This window comes from Rhinopithecus roxellana, chromosome 3, assembly GCF_007565055.1.
Source record: "Rhinopithecus roxellana isolate Shanxi Qingling chromosome 3, ASM756505v1, whole genome shotgun sequence".
Classification (NCBI taxonomy): domain Eukaryota; kingdom Metazoa; phylum Chordata; class Mammalia; order Primates; family Cercopithecidae; genus Rhinopithecus; species Rhinopithecus roxellana.
Window position 1 is genome coordinate 120,648,801 of NC_044551.1, and position 20,605 is coordinate 120,669,405.

The 20,605-nt window shown below is 44.4% G+C and overlaps 1 protein-coding gene and 1 pseudogene across 2 annotated transcripts in view; both read left to right on the top strand.

Annotated features, from left to right (window-relative positions):
• Nucleotides 1–19,012, top strand: part of MARCHF3 (membrane associated ring-CH-type finger 3) — a 153,149-nt gene extending 134,137 nt beyond the window's left edge. Inside the window, exons 4-5 of the mRNA XM_010353774.2 lie at nt 8,672–8,881; nt 15,957–19,012. Of these exons, the coding sequence (XP_010352076.1) occupies nt 8,672–8,881; nt 15,957–16,115 (369 nt within the window). The 3' untranslated portion in view covers nt 16,116–19,012. The remainder of the gene's footprint in view (nt 1–8,671; nt 8,882–15,956) is intronic.
• LOC115896426 lies at nt 5,474–5,991 on the top strand (annotated as a pseudogene). The gene has a single exon (XR_004056299.1). The product of XR_004056299.1 is annotated as a peptidyl-prolyl cis-trans isomerase A pseudogene (transcript).
• Nucleotides 19,013–20,605: the final 1,593 nt, after the last annotated feature.

The window sequence follows — 20,605 nt, forward strand, 5'->3', positions numbered from 1 at the left end:
GTGACTAAAACAGCACAAGGGATCTTGAATAATTTACTGGGTTTCTCATACGACTTCATGACCTATGGAAAAATAGATGTTCCATGGTTACTTACATCTTAGGAAAAAAAGCTTGAATTGAAACTACAGGTTTTTCATCTTGTAGCAACAAAACAGTGTGTAGATATTTCTCTTGGAAACCTAAGAAGAGCAATATGTAAGAAATGCTATCTCTAGTCTGGAAGGCTAAAAGCAATTAACTTGACAATTTGATGTTTATATGCCAACAAAGTTTCTCCTTTCCAATCAGTTTAACTAGTCTAACTAATACTGTAAGATCATTTCTGGTCAGGCCTAGTAGCATCTCAGATGTTTGTTCACTCATTTTTCTTTTTTTAATCAAGACTTATTTTTTAAATCAAGATTTTTTTTAAATCAATACTCTTGTTGCCCAGGCTGGAATGCAATGGAGCAATCTCAGCTCACTGCAACCTCCGCCTCCTGGGTTCAAGCAATTCTCCTGCTTCAACCTCCCAAGTAGCTGGGATTACAGGCATGCACCACCACATCTGGCTCATTTTGTATTTTTAGTAGAAATGGGGTTTTACCATGTTGGTTAGACTGGTCTCAAACTCCTGACCTCAGGCAATCCACCTGCCTCAGCCTCCCAAAATGCTGGGATTACAGGCATAAACCACCACACCCAGCCTATTCATTCATTTTTGTTAAACATCTCCTATGTTCCAGTGCTGTTCTTAGATCAAGGCATATTAAAATAAACAAAATTGAAGTGGGTAGCAATACATGGGCAACTAAACAGACAACTAAAGAAATAGCATCGTTTCGGAGAGCGTTCTGTGCTCTTGAAAATATAGCTGAGTAATATTCACAGGTACTGGGAGTGTTTTCCATGAGAAGGTGCCATTTGAGCTGAGACCTAAATAACGAGAAGCTGAAAAAGAATATGCGCAAAGGCTGAAAATGAAGGGAGAGATAGCAGGAGACATGGGAACTGGTAGGAAGGGATGAAGTCAGGGCTTATAGCACCAGGTAGACAGTTTGGATTTTATTATGACCATTGGAGAGTTTTGAGCAAGGAAGCAACCTAATTTGATTTATATTTCTAGAAGCTCACCCTGACTGTTGTTTTGGGACTGGACAGTAGGGTGGCCAGAGTGGAAGCAAGTAGGAGATGATGGTGACCCAGCCTGGGATGTCAGTAGTGGGGCAGAGAGAAGCAGCCAGATTCCAGGTATATGTTGTAGGCAGTAGCAATAGGACTTACCATGTCCTGGGCAAGTCCCTTAGCCCAGGAGGAAAGACACAGAATGGAACAGGATGACTAAGCGACGGGGGTGGATGGTCATTTACTGATATAGAGGAGACTTAGGGGAAAGGAGTTACGAGGTACGTGCTAATCAGGAGTTCTGTTTTGGACAGATTAAGTTTGAGTTGTCTATTAGTCATCTAAGCAGAGATGTTGACTGGGTCATTGAATGTGCATGTCTAGAGGTTTGGAGAGAGGCCAAGGCATGAGCAAATACTCTGTAAAGTTCTCCTTTGAGATGCATTGTTACAAGCCTGGTTTGATGGATATCTGAAGCATGCATCTCCTAAGGTCCCCTGGAGTCAGAATTTCCTTCTGTGCGTCTTCAGCTATCCTGGAAACTCATTGACAGACTGTCGAGTTCAGGGATTTAAAACACTAGTAGGAGTTTGTTTTTATTCTCTGCTTTGTTTCAAGTTAACTGTAAAGCATGATTTTCAACTTTCATCTTGAATTTTAAATCATGCAAGAAACCTATCACTTACCTTCTGATCATTACACTGCCACCCTCACATTCCAGCTCCCCAGATAAGCGAGAATTTAGTGTAGAATGTGTTGGGCTTGCAGAATAAGACCCATCTCAAGAAAGGCAAGGTTAATAACTCTGCCAAGTGTCAGCTTAACAGGAGACTCGGGCAGATAAACCCAAGTGAGTAAACATTGTGAAACCATGCCTTTTTTTTCTTCCAGCTCCATAAATTTATTATGGTTTCCTTTCTATCAGTTTCTTTCATTCTTGTGGTGGTTTCTCATTAAGGAGATTCATGGGGAAGGTTGTAATCGATCAGAGCTATTAGCCACCAGAGTGTAATCTGGTTCTAGTACAAACTGACCTGCACAGCGTCCTGTCTACCTTTGGGATTTAAGCTGATTAACTCAGAGCCTGGGAGGCAGAGTCTAAAGTTCTGTAACACAGCACCTCCAGCACCTCCTCTTCCCCACCAACCAGTAGGAGATTTAACATATTGACACTGTAATTAAATCCAAATCCACACTTAACCCAACTTGAAAGTAGCCACTGGTACCTGGCTTACCTTAGATGTACATTCATAGCCAGTGAATGATGCTGTGGCAAGGTAGTAGAATGCTGCTTTAATCCCCTCTTCTGTCTCAGGCCCTTCAGTGTTGATTATGATGGGGCTTTCTGGTTTATTTGTTGTACTTATTTCCAAGAAGTGATCAACCTTATGGTTCAGAAACAAGTTAAGTGATTAGAATGAGATTTCTACAGAAAAATAGGCAGCTGCTGGGGCTTTCAACAGCATGATCTCTGTACTGCATGTTTTTGATAGAACCAGAGAACAAGATGCCAGAAGGGTGCCCTTGGCTGCCCACAGAACCCCTGGCAGCCGTATGGGTGGGTCCACCAGGAGAAAAATGCCACAGAAATTACTAGTCTCAATCATTGACCTTGCCTTTTAAAATATAGTTAACCACCAAGTATAAGCTGAGGACTAAGATCAAACTTAAGACCCTTCAAGAACGGCATTTGAGCTGCAAAAGCTGTCCACAAGTGGGCAGGATAAGTTAATTGGTATCTCACACCAGAGGAACTTCGGTAAGTAAATATTCCTTCTTGTACTGATAAGTACAGTTAAGGTGTAACCTTTTTCCTCCCCTTCCATCCAGCTACTTCCTGACCCCATGCTTTACTAAGAACTATGATATAGAATAGTTAGGGGCACAGTCTTTGGAGCTAGGCTTCATGAACCAAAGCCACGACCAATCTTGTGTAAGTTATTTAAAATTCTCTGTGTCTCATTTTCCCTATCTATAAAATGGCAATGATAATGATTCTAAGATTATTGAGGAGTAAATGAATTATTAGATGTAGCATATAAGATAGTGCTTGGCATATAGTAGGGGCTGAAGAGACGTAAGCTCTTCTCATTCATTTAGCATGAGGTGCCTGCTATGAGGCAGGCCCTGTGCTAGATACCAGTGATGTAAAGGTAAGTTTGAATAGGAAGACAGACACACGAACAAGCCTGCCTTCTGCCTCTTCCTGTTCTTTATTAATGCTTAGGAGACGAGGATACTACTACAGAACAGGTATAATAGTCAATGTATACACCCCATAACTGATAAGAAAGGTAGAAGGTATAAGAGCCAAAAATGTAATAGGACAATAATCGAGGAGTTCAACCCCTTGTCTATTATGAATTAGGTCACAATGCATGATAATGTAGCTGAGATTAAACACCCAGAAATTAGACCTCATCGTGGTTTGGCAAAAGAATTGACACAAACCAGAACAAGAGCCTAAGAAAATTTTCTAAAAGTACCATGATCACATCCTGGCCAGCCAACTAAACATTCAGTTACCAGATGTACCCAATAAAACAGCAGGACTTAAATATGTCCCACCTAGCTGAAAAGTTAAAAAACCTTGCAGACACAAGCATACACACACAAATGCCATTTGGTACAAAAAGAAAATGTTAGTAGGAAAACAAGGAAGAGACCTGTGAGGCTCTGATACCCACTTGCTATCTCTCCTTAGGTGAGTTATTAAACTTTCTCCTCCCTGGTGTTTGTATCTATGAACTGGGGATACTGTTATCACCTACTACGTAGGACTGTTGTGAGGACTCAGTGAGGTATTGTATAATAAACTCCAAGCTGCAGCACTGAGCCTGCCCCAGCCTTCTCTCAGTAATAGCTGTTTTGCTGTTTTAGTTTGCTGTGCACTAGCTAGACATCTACCTCCCCTGACATCCTTGTCTGTCCCTCTCTCTCACTCTGTGTGTGTCTGTCTCTCTCCCTGTTTTGTACACAAGTAATATATACACATATATTTATACAAGGAATCCATGTTCATTTTACAAAAACAAGAAAATAATGTACAAAAAAAATTTTAAACCACTCACAGTGCCACCACCAAGAATAGCTGTTATTTTGCTAGGTGTCCCCCTGTTCTTTATGTGAATACACTATGTGTGTGTAAATGTAAATGTCTGTCTCTGTGTAAATCTGTCTTACATATATAGGATCATACTATACATTCTGTCCACTAGAATTTTTTTCTGCTCAGCAATATGTCATGCCAGTAAATATAAAATGTACATTAGCATTTGAAATTGCTATTAATATATAGTATTCTGTGTTAAGTAAATTCCATAATTTATTTACACAATTCCATGTTGCTAGAAACATAAGCTGTAATCAAATTTTTCTCTGTTATAAACTTTGCTTGTATTAATATTCTGTATTGATTTATGGATATATCTGGATACTTAGTGGCTCTTACCATAGCCAAGGGTAGTTTTCTCTTTTCCTCAGTGAGGATGGATGATTGCTACTGATCTTGCTCACAAACCTGCCTTTGTATAATAGATAACATTTGGAGCTCTGCAGAAGATACATAATTTAACATGATAGTACCATGTAAAGTACTCCATACCTAAATACAACCAGCAGCAAACAACACAAAGAGTAAGCTGAACTCCCCAAAACTAGAGTTAACAAGGTGCAGAATTCATCTTATTGGGTGATCATGGGCACATAAATACGGACGATCAAAGAACAATTAGAAAACAGGAAACTGGGAACAAGCAATTATAATCTCTAGTTTGTCTTCGCACATTTATTTTGCATCAGGCAGAGATAAACATTGATTCATAATACCTCCTCCCCTCCTTCCATATCTAAGTCATTTCATTGGGTAATGTCAAGGGCCACAGAAATAAGTAAAGTACTGAATTAGTTTTAATAAAATGCATCCAGAATTCCCAAGCAAAAGAAAGGAAGGGAAGTCTTAGCTAATGAGGTCAGCATTTCTGTGTACATAGGTAGCATATGTATTCAGGGCCTACTGTTCCAAAATGGAGGTACAGAGAAGAGTACACCAGATGTCTATCTGCTTCCAGGGAAAACCCAAACCATGAGGAGAATTGGGTTGGTTTGCTATAATTTGGTCACCATTGTTTACGAATCTGGATGTCTGAATGTCTTGTAATTTTAATTTTTGAATATTCACTAACATCTAAATAAGAGTAGAGATCTTGGCCGGGCGCGGTGGCTCAAGCCTGTAATCCCAGCACTTTGGGAGACATAGACGGGCGGATCACGAGGTCAGGAGATCGAGACCATCCTGGCGAACACGGTGAAACCCCGTCTCTACTAAAAAATACAAAAAAACAGCTTTGCAGACGCTGCCGCCGAGGAAATTCTTGTAGTACTAGCCATAGGTCAACCCTACCGTGTTCTTCGACATTGCCGTCGACGGCGAGCCCTTGGGCCGCGTCTCCTTCGAGCTGTTTGCAGACAAGGTTCCAAAGACAGCAGAAAATTTTCGTGCTCTGAGCACTGGAGAGAAAGGATTTGGTTATAAGGGTTCCTGCTTTCACAGAATTATTCCAGGGTTTATGTGTCAGGGTGGTGACTTCACACGCCATAATGGCACTGGTGGCAAGTCCATCTATGGGGAGAAATTTGAAGATGAGAACTTCATCCTAAAGCATACAGGTCCTGGCATCTTGTCCATGGCAAATGCTGGACCCAACACAAATGGTTCCCAGTTTTTCATCTGCACTGCCAAGACTGAGTGGTTGGATGGCAAGCATGTGGTCTTTGGCAAAGTGAAAGAAGGCATGAATATTGTGGAGGCCATGGAGCGCTTTGGGTCCAGGAATGGCAAGACCAGCAAGAAGATCACCATTGCTGACTGTGGACAACTCGAATAAGTTTGACTTGTGTTTTATCTTAACCACCAGACCATTCCTTCTGTAGCTCAGGAGAGCACCCCTCCACCCCATTTGCTCGCAGTATCCTAGAATCTTTGTGCTCTCGCTGCAGTTCCCTTTGGGTTCCATGTTTTCCTTGTTCTCTCCCATGCCTAGCTGGATTGCAGAGTTAAGTTTATGATTATGAAATAAAAACTAAATAACAAAAAAAAAAAAAAAAATACAAAAAAACTAGCCGGGCGAGGTGGCGGGCGCCTGCAGTCCCAGCTACTCCAGAGGCTGAGGCGGGAAAATGGCGTAAACCCGGGAGGCGGAGCTTGCAGTGAGCTGAGATCCGGCCACTGCACTCCAGCCTGGGTGACAGAGCGAGACTCCGTCTCAAAAAAAAAAAAAAAAAAAAAGAGAGAGAGAGATCTCGATCCTCTTCTCAGTTCAGCTTCTCAACCACCTGGCACCAACATTTAACTTTACTGAGCCTCTGTAAAATTAAGATACAATAATGCCCTATTTCTACTCTCCACTTGATAGTGATATTCCCAGTACTTAGGCAAGAACATGTTAATTAATAAGAGCTCTTTGAATTTCTTTGAAGCTGCTGAGATGTCTGAGGTGGCATGACAACACATGCAGGATTAATATCATTTGCACTTATTTTGGTATTTACATTAAATATTTATAATGCAGTATTTAAATTCACAGACAAGTCAGCTCCGCATTATGTTTTAATATTTATTTCTGTCCACTTTTGAGGTGAAACTGACTGTATTCACCATCTCAGCCCATGTTTAAGGTGGATTGTCTCTGAAATGTGGAATGTTGGGGATTCATGCAAACATTTGAGGAAGGGCACCTCCCAGAAAACTTTCTTTGGTGCCTTTTACCACCTGCCTCTTTTACTCAGTCATTGGGGTTTTGCCAGGCCTTACATTGCTCTTTCCTCAACTTGTTTCCTTCTTTGCAGCTTTTCTATTTTGTCCTTCCATCCTTGAGCATGGCCTTCCCCTCCCTCTCCTGTCAGCTCCACCCACTCTTGTCTCACCCATCATGGCCCTTCCCTTCCTCCCGGTGGTTTTGTAGGATTTGCTGCCCTGGCCGCTTGGGCTGTCTCCTCGGTGGCCAGTGCTCCTGTTTGGCAAGCCAGCTGTGTGGCACTGCTGGGCACGCATCAGCAGACAGTCAATGCTAGGTCCCTCTTTGTTGGTAGGGACAAAATGGAAGACAGAGTGTGCTAGTGTCTCTCCTTACCCCAACCCCATCGTCTGTGTTTGACGCCACTCCTTCTCTGGACAACTTGGCCTCTGTCGTTACTACATGGAACAGTGAGATATGGAATGTCAAATTATCTGTAGAGTGTTTCAATGCTAATCTGAAGAAAAGCTATCAGGCCTCATTAGCCATGTGAATTGACACCAGTATGTAAGCACTGAATTACATATATTGTCGAATGGATTTTGGAAAGCATTATAGCAGGCATTAAGCAGGTACCCAAATGGGAGGACAGCCATCCTATTTTCCTAACTGTAGAAATTATCTTTAGTCTTTCAACAAGCATGAGGTTTTCCCCATCCTTTTGGGGATTGGTTCAGTCAAGATGGTAGCATAATCAAGATGTCAGAGATGTTCCTAAGTGAGGAGGTTCAGGATCCAAAAGCCAAGAGAGGGCATTAATGAGTTCATGGCGTCAGGTGAGTCTTATTCTATGTTGGCTCTCCCCAAGACCATCCTCAGGCTCAATTATTCACTAAAAGGACTCACAGGACTCAGAAAAAAACTGTTATACTCATGGTTATGGTTTATTATAGCAAAGGGATACAGATTAAAAGCAGAAAAGGGTGAAGGTGCATGGGGCGAAGTCCAGGATAAACAAGACACAGGCTTCCAGGTGTCCTTTCCTAGTGGAGTCAATCAAATGTGCTTAATTTTTCCAGCAATGATTTGTGACAACATGTGCGAAGTATTTGCCAATCTAGGAAGCTCACCTGAGCCTTAGTATTCAGGATTTTGACTGGGATCAGTCACACAGACATGCAATATCTGCATGACTGACCTCAGCTACTCAAACTCCAGCCTCCCAGGGCAAAAATAGATGTTCACCATAAATCACATTGTTGACATAAAGTATCTGATCCTACTAGTATTGTGGCCCAAGGCCTCTGGCATGCAAAATACTCTTATCAGGAAAAATATTACTAGGACTCAAAGCTCATCTCTCAGGAGCTGGTCAAGAGCCAGTCCTAAAAATAGGCCTGTCTTGGGAATGTGCAGGGCTTGAGCAACCCAACACTTTCCTGCACACATTCCCAGGGTCAAGACACTGGAAGACTTTGGACACATGACTGAACTTCTCCTACCTCAGCTGTTACCTTCCAACAGTAACATTCTCTCTTCCTTCCACATGGGATCATTGTGATTCAGAATAGTAACGACTATTTTCACAAAAAGTAGGTCATCTACAGCAAGGAGACTATAAATTATTATTGTTATTTGTATCATATCATTATTATTCAGGGGGTGGGGCATAGGAATGAGCCCTGAACGCTTCCTTGTTATCTCATAACAAGACAGAAATGCCTTTTCCCAAGGTTCTGAAGGCAAAGATAACTTCAGAGCAGCATTTCTCCACTCCACACTGGCATTTAACCTTCTCCCTTGCTCTTCTCTGTCTCCCTTTACCTGGCAGTGGCTGAGAAATCCTGGCCCCCAGCATGAGAAGCGGACTCTGTTTGGCGACATGGTGTGCTTCTTGTTTATAACTCCCCTGGCCACCATCTCGGGCTGGCTGTGCCTGCGGGGCGCCGTGGACCACCTGCACTTTAGTAGTCGGCTAGAAGCCGTCGGGCTGATTGCACTCACTGTCGCACTCTTCACTATTTACCTCTTTTGGACACTAGTAAGTATGGGCCGTGGCTGGGGTTCAGGCCATTTGGAGCTGGCAGCCTCACCGCTGGCACAGGCCTTTCCTCTTGTCTGTAATACATCTCACCTGCCTGGTAGAAAGCAGACCTTCAAATGCTGGCAGAAGCGTGAGATTTGGTTTATGACTATGTGCCTTTGTCTGTGTGTGTGTCTGTGATGCTAAGGCAGATCACATAAAGAGAAAGCTCAGCTTCTGGGTGTCCATCAGTCAAAGACACAGACACACCTTGGACGTTTCCCTCCTCTAGTACTCTAGGACTCCATCTGTTTTGAGGCATGGCATTTTCTTTCTCTTGTTTATATTTCTCACTTTTGCTGGGATTGTACTATATTATGAATGATGCACTTGGCCGCTGTTGCTGTCACTGCCTGCACAGACCATGAATCCTCCCTGCTGGTTATTTTCTTCTTACGTCCTGACACAGCCTAAAGTCTTTGTTGGACGTGGAGGCGCACTTTGCCTGATGATTATTCTGTGTGTTGGGATATTGACTCTGCTGCCCATAAAAGCACTAATTTATCTAGCTGAGAAGCTGTCACCAAAGAAAGGCCATTTCCCAATAAGTGCTCTCGCTCTGTATGAGGAAGAATTTTTAAATATCCCTGTTTACATCCTTTTAACTTTAACTTCATGCAGTAGGTTGATTGCTTGAGTACTAGTTGACAGCACCCACAAAATGCAACATTTGATCTCTCTTTTTATGCTTTCTTCTGGGAGCTGCAGGGAAGGACATCACTGTCTCCTAGAATATTTTCAGAAGCTGGGCCCCCTGCTTCCTGGCATTACTCTCCTGTGCCTCTCGTTTCTAATCTGAGCACGTTCCATTGTTATTCAATATGTATTTCCTGTCTAAAATGTACCATTCCCATATCCCATAGCACAGTGTCAGCATGTGGAAGCTGCTTCTAGCACATACTTCCTCCCTTTCTCTGTCTCCCAGACTCTGTTCCTCCAGCTGCCACTCCCAAGACCCTGTTCATTTCCCTCTTCTTCATCATATGGCTCTTCCAGCTCTGTGCCGCCCCTCCAGTGAGAGTGTTCAAACAGTAAGGAGATACATTTCAGTTTCAGTAAAGAGGGAGTGTTCTAATGCTAAGAACTTACCTGAGTCTTATGGTTGATTTAGACATTCTGTTCCCAGGCTAATGAAGCCCCAAGCAAAACTATTATTGCCTCCTTTAGAAGTCTACACTTCCGGCCAGGCGCGGTGGCTCATGCCTATAATCCCAGCATTTTGGGAGGTGAGGTAGGCGGATCACTTGAGGTCAGAAGTTCGAGACCAGCCTGGCCAACATGGAGAAACCCTGTCTCTACTAAAAATACAAAAATTAGCCGGGCGTGGTGGTGCACGTCTGTAATATCAGCTATTTGGGAGGCCGAGGCAGGAGAATTGCTTGAACCCAGAAGGCAGAGGGTGCAGTGAGCCAAGATCATGCCACTGTACTCCAGCCTTGGCGAGAGAGTGAGACTCCACCTCAAAAAAAAAAAAATAGTCTATGCTTCCAAAGTACGTCCTGGTTCATTTTTAATCAGGGAATGAAGCTGTTCCAGAAGCTTCCATTGTGATGGGAGGAGGGTTAGAAATAAGAAATGAAGGAGTCTAAGCAGCACCATCTAACTCTTGGTCCACAGCACCACCCTGGGAAAGTCATCTGACCTCTGTGAGGCTCAGTGTCCTCATCTGTCAAGTGGAAATACTGGTAATGCCCATCCTGCCAAATTCCCCTGGTGTTATGAGATTTAAGTCAACGTGTATATGGGAAAGTACTTTGGAGAATAATATAAGCTCTTGCCATGTTTAGAGGTTTTCTAGTCTACAGTTTTTTTTTTAGAAGAGTGCCTATGATGAAGGATGGATGAAGTGAACTTACATGCTGGGCTTTCAAAACCAACGTAAGGCCTTTCTGAAATCCTGCTTTGTAAAGCATACACTTATCTAACAAGAAAGAAACAGGGTGATAAGTGGCTGGAAAGGAAGGAAGAAAGAAAGAAAAGAAAGAAGGTTATCTTGAGAAAAAATGGATGTGACCTTGTTTCATCTCCCATCTCAGGTGAAAGAAAGGTTTGGGTGGAAAAGGTACCTGGACTAGGCTGTTTCAGGAAAATGGTAACATACTTCATTCCAGAAATATTTCTCACGGACAGTGCTAGGCATGCATTTAGAATCCAAGGGCCCGTGTGTTTAAACCCAAGATTTAGCATCCTAATAACAGTGTAAATTCAAATAGGATACTTAACCTCTCTGTTCATCCTTCCTCTTATACAAAAAAAAAAAAAAAAAATACAGGAAATAATTGATAACCACTGGGTCAATGGGTTATTGCAAAGAGTAAGTGAGATAACGTCTGAGAACATACATGCAAGCACCTAGCAGAGTGTTGGCTCCAGGCTCCTTCCTGCGGCTTCCCTGCTCTGTCAGCTTCCACCCTCCCCCTGGCCTTTATAGAATGCAAAGTTAGGGTAGGGAAAGAAGGCATCTCTCCCCTTTGACTGGTGTGAAAAACGTGCTGTGGAGTCAGCTCAGCAATAGGTTACTGAACATAGAATAACTCCATCCCAGATAAATGCTGTACTGAGCAGCCCTGGCAAGAGCCGTAATTCAGAAGCTGACAGCACTTGGAAACTGCCCTGCAGCAGAAACCCATTGTAAACAAGCTGTCAAGCTTAAGGAGAATATGCTGTGAAAATGTCTTAGATAAACAAACACGGTGTCAGTCCAAGCCTGGCTCCTCAGAGGAGCCGTTCCTGGAAGGGCCTCCCTGGTACTGTGAAGAAGGACAGGCGCTCATGCTGCATGCCTCAGAGTGCCTTGGAGTTTCTCGCAGGCACACATGGCAATGCGGGTCCAGCCTTGACACACCCTCAGGGAGTCCCACCTTCTGGAACCTGCTGTGTTCCAGGAGCACACCTGGGCCCCAGGAGGCCAGGGCCTTGGCCAGCTCCACTCTAAGAGCTCAGGTAGAAGTGTCCCAGAAACATCACTGTCCATGTCACAAGTGATTTGAAGCCCGTGGACAGACACAAAGACAGCTGGCTGAGAACTGAGTCCACATTAAACATGAAGAAATTGTTGGTAATGGACTTGGTATTAGTCCCAGTTTGGAGTTTGGAGGAGAATTGAGGCACCGTGTATAGGAAGTCTTTCCACTCACTGCATCACTGGTGCAACCAGTGTCCAGCACAGAAGGGAATGAATGAGCGACCGGGTTCCTCAAAGGCTCACTCCTGGTCCCATGGTTTGATTGTTTAAATTCTTCTTATAAAAGGGGAACCGCCAATGGAATGTTGTCCCAACAAGGCTCACTGTGGGGCTGCTTCAGACACATCCCCTACAAGGCCTACGAGCAGCCTGAGGGTATTCAGCGGTATTTCCCCATGACCAATTCACTGCTATACTCCTTTTCCCCAGTGCAGTCAGAGATAGGTGAGCTGGGCACATTGCTGGGGAGGCCGTTTGCCAAGGCCTCGTCCCACTGATATCCCTATATCCCTAAGTCACACCATCACTTCCAGACAGAAAGGGCAAAATCAAAATATATAATCAGATATCCCAAAGCCTTCTGTGGCTTTTTTTTTTTTTTTTTTTTTTTTTTTGAGAGGGAGTTTCGCTCTTGTTGCCCAGGCTGTAGTGCAGTGGCGTGATCTCGGCTCACTGCAACCTCTGCCTTCCGAGTTCAAGTGATTATCCTGCCTCAGCTTCCTGAGTAGCTGGGATTACAGGCATAGACCACCACGCCCAGCTAATTTTGTATTTTTAGTAGAGACAGGGTTTCTCCATGTTGGTCAGGAGGTCTCGAACTCCCATCCTCAGTTGATCCGCGTGCCTCAGCCTCCCAAAGTGCTGGAATTACAAGCGTGAGCCGCTGCGCCCGGCCGCCTGCTGTGACTTTATAGCACACCTTTGCCCCAGCCGCAGTCACCTCCCTTATGGAAAGAGTAGATGCTAACATTTTCTAACCCTTCTCATAATATTCATGTGATCACAGCTCTTTGTACAGCAGACTTGCCCATGATAGGAGGTTAGATGAATAAACTAAGAAACTTCAGGAAGCCCATCCCATAAGGAGTAGTATTTTTAGAATAGTGGCCCTATACTCTCTTCCTCGTCTCTCCTAAACTCAAAACTTTAAGAAATATCTAAGTGAAATTCCTGACATTATTGTTTTAGCATCTTTTTATTTTATGTTTTCTTTTTCCTCGCTGCCTTATTCTTCTTCTAAATTAGACCTCCTTTCTTTCCAATTATATTGCCTTGCAGGGATGCAGTGTCTTGGAGCATCTAGAGAAGTAGCATTAACCCAGGGCAATGCAAACCTGTGGTCTCCTTGGCGTTGTGCTCAACTGCCTTTATTTTCCTTGACAAAGAAGCATCTTCTTATGATGCTGGCTTTTTATTGATTGAATTTGCCTGCAGACTGTGGTGATTAACCACAACTAAAATAGATTAATGTATAATAAGATCTCATCTGTTTGTCTACACAAGTGGGCTGAATTCTTAAATTTTCTGGCCAAAGAACCAGGAGACCTGCTAAGTCGTTGACTCCCTGTGTCCCTTGAAGCAGTGCGTCTCAGGCTTGAATGCACATGCGGATCACCTGGGGATCTTGTTAAAATGCACTCTCTAATTCCTTAGGTCTGGGTGGGGCCTGAAATTCTGATAGTCTAACAAGCTCCCAGGTGATGCAGCCTGCTGCTGGTCCAGGACCACGCTGAGAGCAGAGCCTTAAAGAAAATAGCCCAATCCCTCTCTGTCTCTCTTTGTCATCTTCTTCTTCTTCTTTTTTTTTTTTTTTTTTCTGTTACCCTGTGTCTAAAGGGTGTCACAAAATTCTTTCTTATATTTAAGACACACAAAATAACAGCGCAAGAACACTAAAATGTATGCTCTGTGCCCTGTGCTAGGTATTCTATATGCATTACATCAAGTATCATTATTCACATCTTACAAACAAGGAAACTGAAGCTTGTTGACAGCAAATAACTTCCCCAAGTCATGCAACCACTAAGTAGAGGATGCAGATTCCAGGCCCATGTGCCTGACTCTGGAGCCTGCGGCCTGCACTCATAGCTACTTCTCCAATTACTAATGCCAGTGTGTGCAGCTCTCAGCATCATGGAAAAGGGGACTCTTTATTTGAAATCCAGCTTTCCCGTAATGTTCCCAGATTCCAGACTTCTTATATTGCCAGAGTTCCTTATTAGTATAATACTTGTCTGCATCCCACCTCTTTCCTGCCGTTGGCCCTGAACAGCTGGCTTCCCAGCCTGCCTCTCCTATATTCGTGAGTGACACCAAGCAGCAGCAGGACAGAATAGATACAAGAGAATCAAGCTTGAAAAAAAAACCAAAATGATCCACTTTGGCATGTTTTGGGACTTTTAAAGAAAAGCACATCTGTGTGAGTTTAAAAGCGTATATTTTCATACTCAACTCTCTCTGGCACTCAGCCCGTGACATCTGCTTTCTAGCCTCAGAAATTTGAATAAGTGGCCTTGAATTTCATGACCCTGCCGTGAAGACTAAAAAGCCCATTCTGATCAAGGGCCTGCACTTTCATCTACTTCCAGAAACTCGAGCCCAAGTCATCAGACCAGCCTACTTTCTGACCACCACAGACCTTTAGTGGGATCAACACAACCCATCCACTCCCAGATAATTAAACAGCCCAGACCTGATTTGTCACTCCAAGCTCATGGGCTCCTTCCTTTCCAGCACTTACCTACACATCAGACTCTGAATTTCTTGGACAGTCCATCAATGTTTTATGCCGGCCTTCTCCAAAACAGACTACAGGTTTAAGCATCTCATTCCAATGTATGTACATAAAAAGCGAGCACCTCGGCCGGGCACGGTGGCTCACACCTGTAATCCCAGCACTTTGGGAGGCCAAGGTGGGTGGATCACCTGAGGTCAGGAGTTCGAGACCAGCCTGACCAACATGGTGAAACCCCATCTCCACTAAAAACACAAAAATTTGCCAGGCATGGTGGCGCATGCCTGTAATCTCAGCTTCTCAGGAGGCTGAGGCACAAGAATCACTTGAACCTGTGAGGCGGAGGTTGCAGTGAGCTGAGATCATGTCACCACACTCGAGCCTGGGTGACAGAGCAAGACTCCATCTAAGAAAAAGAAAAAAGGAGAGGCTTAAGTTTGAAGCAGTGTTGCAATCAGAAAATATAGGATGCTTATTCGCTCATTCATTTACTCAGCAAACTCTTTTGAGCAACTTCCTAAGTGCCAGGCACTGTAACAGGTGCTGGGCATGCAAAGATGAACACAACACAACCCCTGCTCTCAAGATGCTTCTAGTGCAGGGGGAGAGAAAAACATGCACAGTGCTGTTCAGGACACTCAGTGCCATGTGGGTAAGCTTGAGGCACAGTGGGCACCCAAGGGAGTCATGTCCCACCCCCTCAAGAAGATTTATTAGGGGAGTTAGTGCCCATGCTGCGATTTCCTTACTGGAAGCTGTAGAATGCTAGAGCTGGATGCAATCAGGAATCACCCATTGGGGCCATCAAGCTGTTGTGCAGGTTGTCCACAGGACAGTACAAAGGGTGTCCTTCATATCATGGTATGAATGAGATCCTTTGAGTTATGCAGAGTCTAACTTGCAGGAAGGTATGTGAAGCCCTAGCATCCCACTCATTTAACAGAGAAGAACCTAGGCACCTGCTAGGCACATTGCCGAGGTCACACAGCTGGGCAAGGGCTGGCATTGTATCCACCACTAGTCCAAAAATAAATCCAAACTCAGAAAGAACCTCATTTTCCCATTTATATCCTGAATTTACCCAGTATGAGGAGGAACAAAGGAAGCCACCATGCAAGCCCTGCCCATGTGTCCACACATAGGGTGCTCTTTGGCTGCTGCCCAATCTCTCAACACTCACTGCATGCCAGAGCCATTTTGCCCAGGGTTCTTGCCCTGCTTTAGTGCTTCCAGCTCTTTGAAGCTCTTTCAAATGACATATTTGTTTCTTGTATTGATTATCCACTTCTGCTCACCTGAATTCTTTTCTCTTCCTTTTCCTCTCCCACCCCCAGGTGTCATTTAGGTACCACTGTCGATTGTACAATGAGTGGCGTCGGACCAATCAGAGGGTGATTCTCCTCATTCCAAAGTCTGTCAATGTACCTTCTAACCAGCAGTCCTTGCTGGGCCTCCATTCGGTCAAGAGGAACTCGAAGGAGACAGTTGTTTGACGTTTGTGTGGTTGGTTGGTTGATTCATTTTTTGGGGTTTGGAAGTGTCTGCACTGGGGTCATGCACTGAGCCACCCCCAAGCCCTTCCTTAAGCCTGTGGGTCTAAGAACATCCAGAGCGCGTTAGCACATTACCCCGAGCAACGACCTCCGCCAGAAGAAAGCAAATGCTGTTTTACTTCAAATCATGGATGCTGCAATCATATGATATTTGCTAAGCTGCCAAACATGTTTATTTAGCAGATACTGTATGGAATTTTCTGAACACCTCTTTAACGTATGAGGAAGGTTGTCCTGCTACGGATGCAATTCAATTCTTCCTTTTTTATTACTATTTCAAACATATATATATATATATATTAAACTTAGATGATAATCAAAATCAAAAAGCCAACATAAAAACTGGTTTCTTGGTTTGGTTGGGTCTTATTTGAGTTAGTTTATTTGTTTCTCAGTTTCTCTTATGGATTCTTTGGAGTACTTTGGTAGCCTGAGTGGTCTTTTTCATCTTTTTCTGTCCGTTACTCAAGGAGACAGCATAACAGATGCAGAACAAGTCATATTTGAAGAATGTTTTGTACTAAACTTCATTTAATTATTCAGTTTTTAAAGGGAAAAAGGGCGTGGCAACTCTCCACATAGTGAGCTGTTTATTTAAATATCATTAAGGAGAAAAAAAATATGGTGAGACGCTCGCTCCTTTCAACTTGTTTGGTACTGACAGCTGATAGAAGCTATTTTCTAATAATAAATAATCCAGTGTGTGAAAGACAAAACCCACTGATTGCAATACTCTTTTTTAAATCGTAAAACCTGTGAAGTTTCTCAAAGCAGGTTTTAAAAGGAAAAGCAAAAAGGTTGGTGTTCTCACTCCCATCTCGTCTAGTGCATGTCTTAATTCTGCATTCATAATGAATTGGAGGATCATTAGACATTTCTAGGAACCCTAGACCTGTTTTGCATATCAATTAGCATTCCCATTGCTCTATTGAATTTCTAGCTTGACAGGTAGATGTGGCAAAAAAAAAAAAGCCTGTCCTAGAAGCCCTGCACTTAATTCTAAGACCCCTTTGTCTGATTTTTTTAAAAAGAGCCCCACACAGTGCCTTCCCCCAACCATGAGCCAATTCTGTCACAGTCCGAAATAGACTTTTTCTAAGGGTTTCGTGTCCCTCTTTTATCCGTCGCAGGGTAAAGGGTCTGATCCGCAGCCTGCATTGTGCGCGCGCCGAGGCAGGAGCGGATGTCTTCTGAGGAGAGCGCTGGCCGGGGTTGACTCTCAGGCTCCCGGCTGTCCGCCCGCCCACACACAGCGAGGAGGGGCGGAGCCCTGCTTCGGGAATGCTTAAAATATGGAATTCTAGAACATGACCCACATTCTGAGTATCACTCCAGCATCTGCCTTGTGCTCCCCAAGTGGGAAAACGAGAAGTGCAAAGGAACAGGCAGCGAAGAGGGTAGCGATTTTTGTCTGCAAATTGATGGAGCTCATGCAGGTGTCCCCTTTGTCGGGGAGCCCTCCATTCACTGGCTGCCCCCAGCGCTGCCTGGGAGGGAAACAGCTGTACTGCTCTCCACCGCAAAACTCAGATGTGTTTTATGGCTTGTGACAATAGATTTCCTCCCCACCACGCTTCACTTGGACACTTCAATTCCAGTAATATACGTCTCAGCCCTTCAGTTTACTCCGCCCTGCTCACCCCCTGGGCTGTCATTAGCTGCACCACCACCAACAGTTTCTTAATTGACCTTTTTAAAATGCTGGACACCACCGACTGCACACAGCTGCCACACATTAAATTTCCAGAGCAAAGAGTCCAACTTGGTGGCTGGTGAATTGCAGCCCTGTAATATACTTGATAAATGACGTCCACCCAGCCTTAGTCCCTGAACTGTCAGGTGAACGAACCGTGACGCCTCTCAACTGAATGCCACAACATTCATGAGAGGACCATCTCCCTTCTCCTCCCTGCTTCTTCCATGAATTAAGGAAGCAGATTTCCAGGATGATTTCCTGTCAAGGTTGGTTGCAGAGAATTCCTGCCATCTTGGTTCATGAGATGAGACATGACACCATCAAAGGCAGCCACGTCCCAGGCAGTTCAATGGGGATCGTGTGTTAGGAAGGGTTTGCACATTAATACTGTGCCTGTGCCACACCTCTTTCCTTCATGTTTGCATCCCTGCCCGATGAAGTAAAGCAGAGTCCAAGATGCAAGGAGTAGATTGCATGTGGGATGGTGGCAGGACACCCCGGGCAGCCAGGCAGAGCATCAATGCCTCCCTTCCCAGGTCACCAGCTTGGGACTTCCTTGTGAGAGGCTCTGATCTCCATCAGCATCAGGGCCCATAGGGGATTCTGAACTCTTGGAGGATATTTCATCCCCCCCAAGCCACGCTCCCTGGAAAGGGCTACACCTCCTGCAGGAGAAGGGGTGCCTTTTGTTCATGGGTACAGAGGCACGGTGCAGCTTACCAGCACCCTTGCTAGCCTAGACCTCTTCCTGTACTTCTTTTTGAAAGATCAAGAATGAGGAGGAAGAGATGAGGAATGGGGGTCCTTTACCTAAAGGACCCTGGTGGTTCATTGCTTCTCTTCCACGGACTTTTTCAAAAACTCCCTCTCTTCCACACTCCTTGCTGTGATTCTGTCCTAATCATTTTTCTTGAGAATATCATGTAGAGATAAATGTGTGTCACAGTGAAGCCAGAAGGTGAATTAACAACTAAGACAAATCCAGCATGCTCTTGCCTGCCCTGCATGTGTGCTCATTTGGGGAAGGACGGAGGACACAGGTCATCGACACAAATTCTACAGCTCCTCAGAGAACAGAGCAGAGACTCAGATGAGCTGTCAAATCCATTAAGGAAAAATAAATGGCATGATTTGGAAGTTACTTTGATTTGTCTTTCATTGTCCTAGTCTCCCCTGCCCCAAGTGCCTGGGCCCTGCCATGGATTGACACTTTCAGTGGGGCTGTAGCCATAGGCATTTCATTTTCAGTGAAAATAATTCATCTGGGGCATGGAGGAGCCAAAGGAGAAAACAGAATTGAAATCGCAGTCCAAATGACCCCACACTTGGGCAAGCAGGCAGCCTCTGGTTCCACTTCCTCCTAGGTCCTTATCGTTCCCGTCGGGACACTGACCCTGGCTGGGCTCTGGGTCTGTACCTGCACTGTGCATCTTTCTCCCACGTTTGAATCCCCTCAGCCTTGCCTGACACTCCACACAGCTTATGGAGCTGCCCACACTAGGAAATGCCCCATGGCCCAAAGAACCTGAGAAGGAAAGACAGCTAGGAAATGAAATCAGGAAATGCTTCCTTTCCACTTCAATCCAGAGTGTTCCTAGAAGCTTCCTGAAGGTCTGCCACACAACTTGTAGTCCCTAGTGCTAGAAGAGAAATGTAGAGTTGTGATTCTGATGCCTGAAGTAGAATGGGAGTTGAGCCAGTACATGGGGACAAGGTTCAGGCTTATTTTAGGACAAGAAGTTAGGGACCATGATGGACTTGGTTTGACATCATTCTTCCCAGCCAAGCATATGAGGACCTGCTTTCTGCAGACGGACCACGTGAAGCCTGGTGCTGCTGAGGTTGGAGTCATGAGAAGTTGGTCCTATGGCTTGTGATATCTGGACAACTGCTAACTCTCTCAAAATGTGTCGGTTCTGCAGAAATACATGGGCTACGATCCACCGATTTTGTTATTTTCTTTTTTTGTTTGTTTTTGAGACAAAGCCTCGCTCTGTCGCCCAGGCTGGAGTGCAATGGCACGATATCTCGGCTCACTGCAACCTCCGGGTCCTGGGTTCAAACGATTCTCCTGCCCCAGCCTCCCAAGTAGCTGGGATTACAGGTGTGTGCCACCACGCCCAGCTAATTTTTGTATTTTTTTAGTAGAGACAGGGTTTCACCATGTTAGTCAGGCTGATCTCGGACTCCTGACCTCATGATCCGCCAGCCTCAGCCTCCCAAAGTGCTGGGATTTTTCTTTTTTTATTGCCGCCTTCAGATGATACATTTTTTTGTTTGTTTGTTTTGTTTTTGTTTTTGTTTTTGTTTGTTTGTTTCACAAAAGTCTCAATGTCTAGGAATTGGCTTTAGGACATTTTGCCTTCCTCTTGCTGTTTCGGTCATTCTGGGGTGATCCTGGCTCCTCTTCCCAACACGATAGAGTAGAAGAGAACCAGCTAGGGAGTAAGGCTACATGGCAGGTTTTTTGTGAGGCTTTTTTTTGAGACAGGGTCTCACTCTGTCACCCAGGCTGAAGTGCAGGGGCGCAATCTCGGCTCACTGCAACCTCTGCCTCCCAGGTTCAAGATATTCTCCCACCTCCACCTCCCAAGTAGCTGGGATTACAAGTGCCCACCAACACGCCTGGCTAATTTTTGTATTTTTACTAGAGACAGGGTATCACCATGTTGGTCAGGCTGGTCTCAAACTCCTGACCTCAAGCAATCCATCTGCCTCAGCTTCCCAAAGTGCT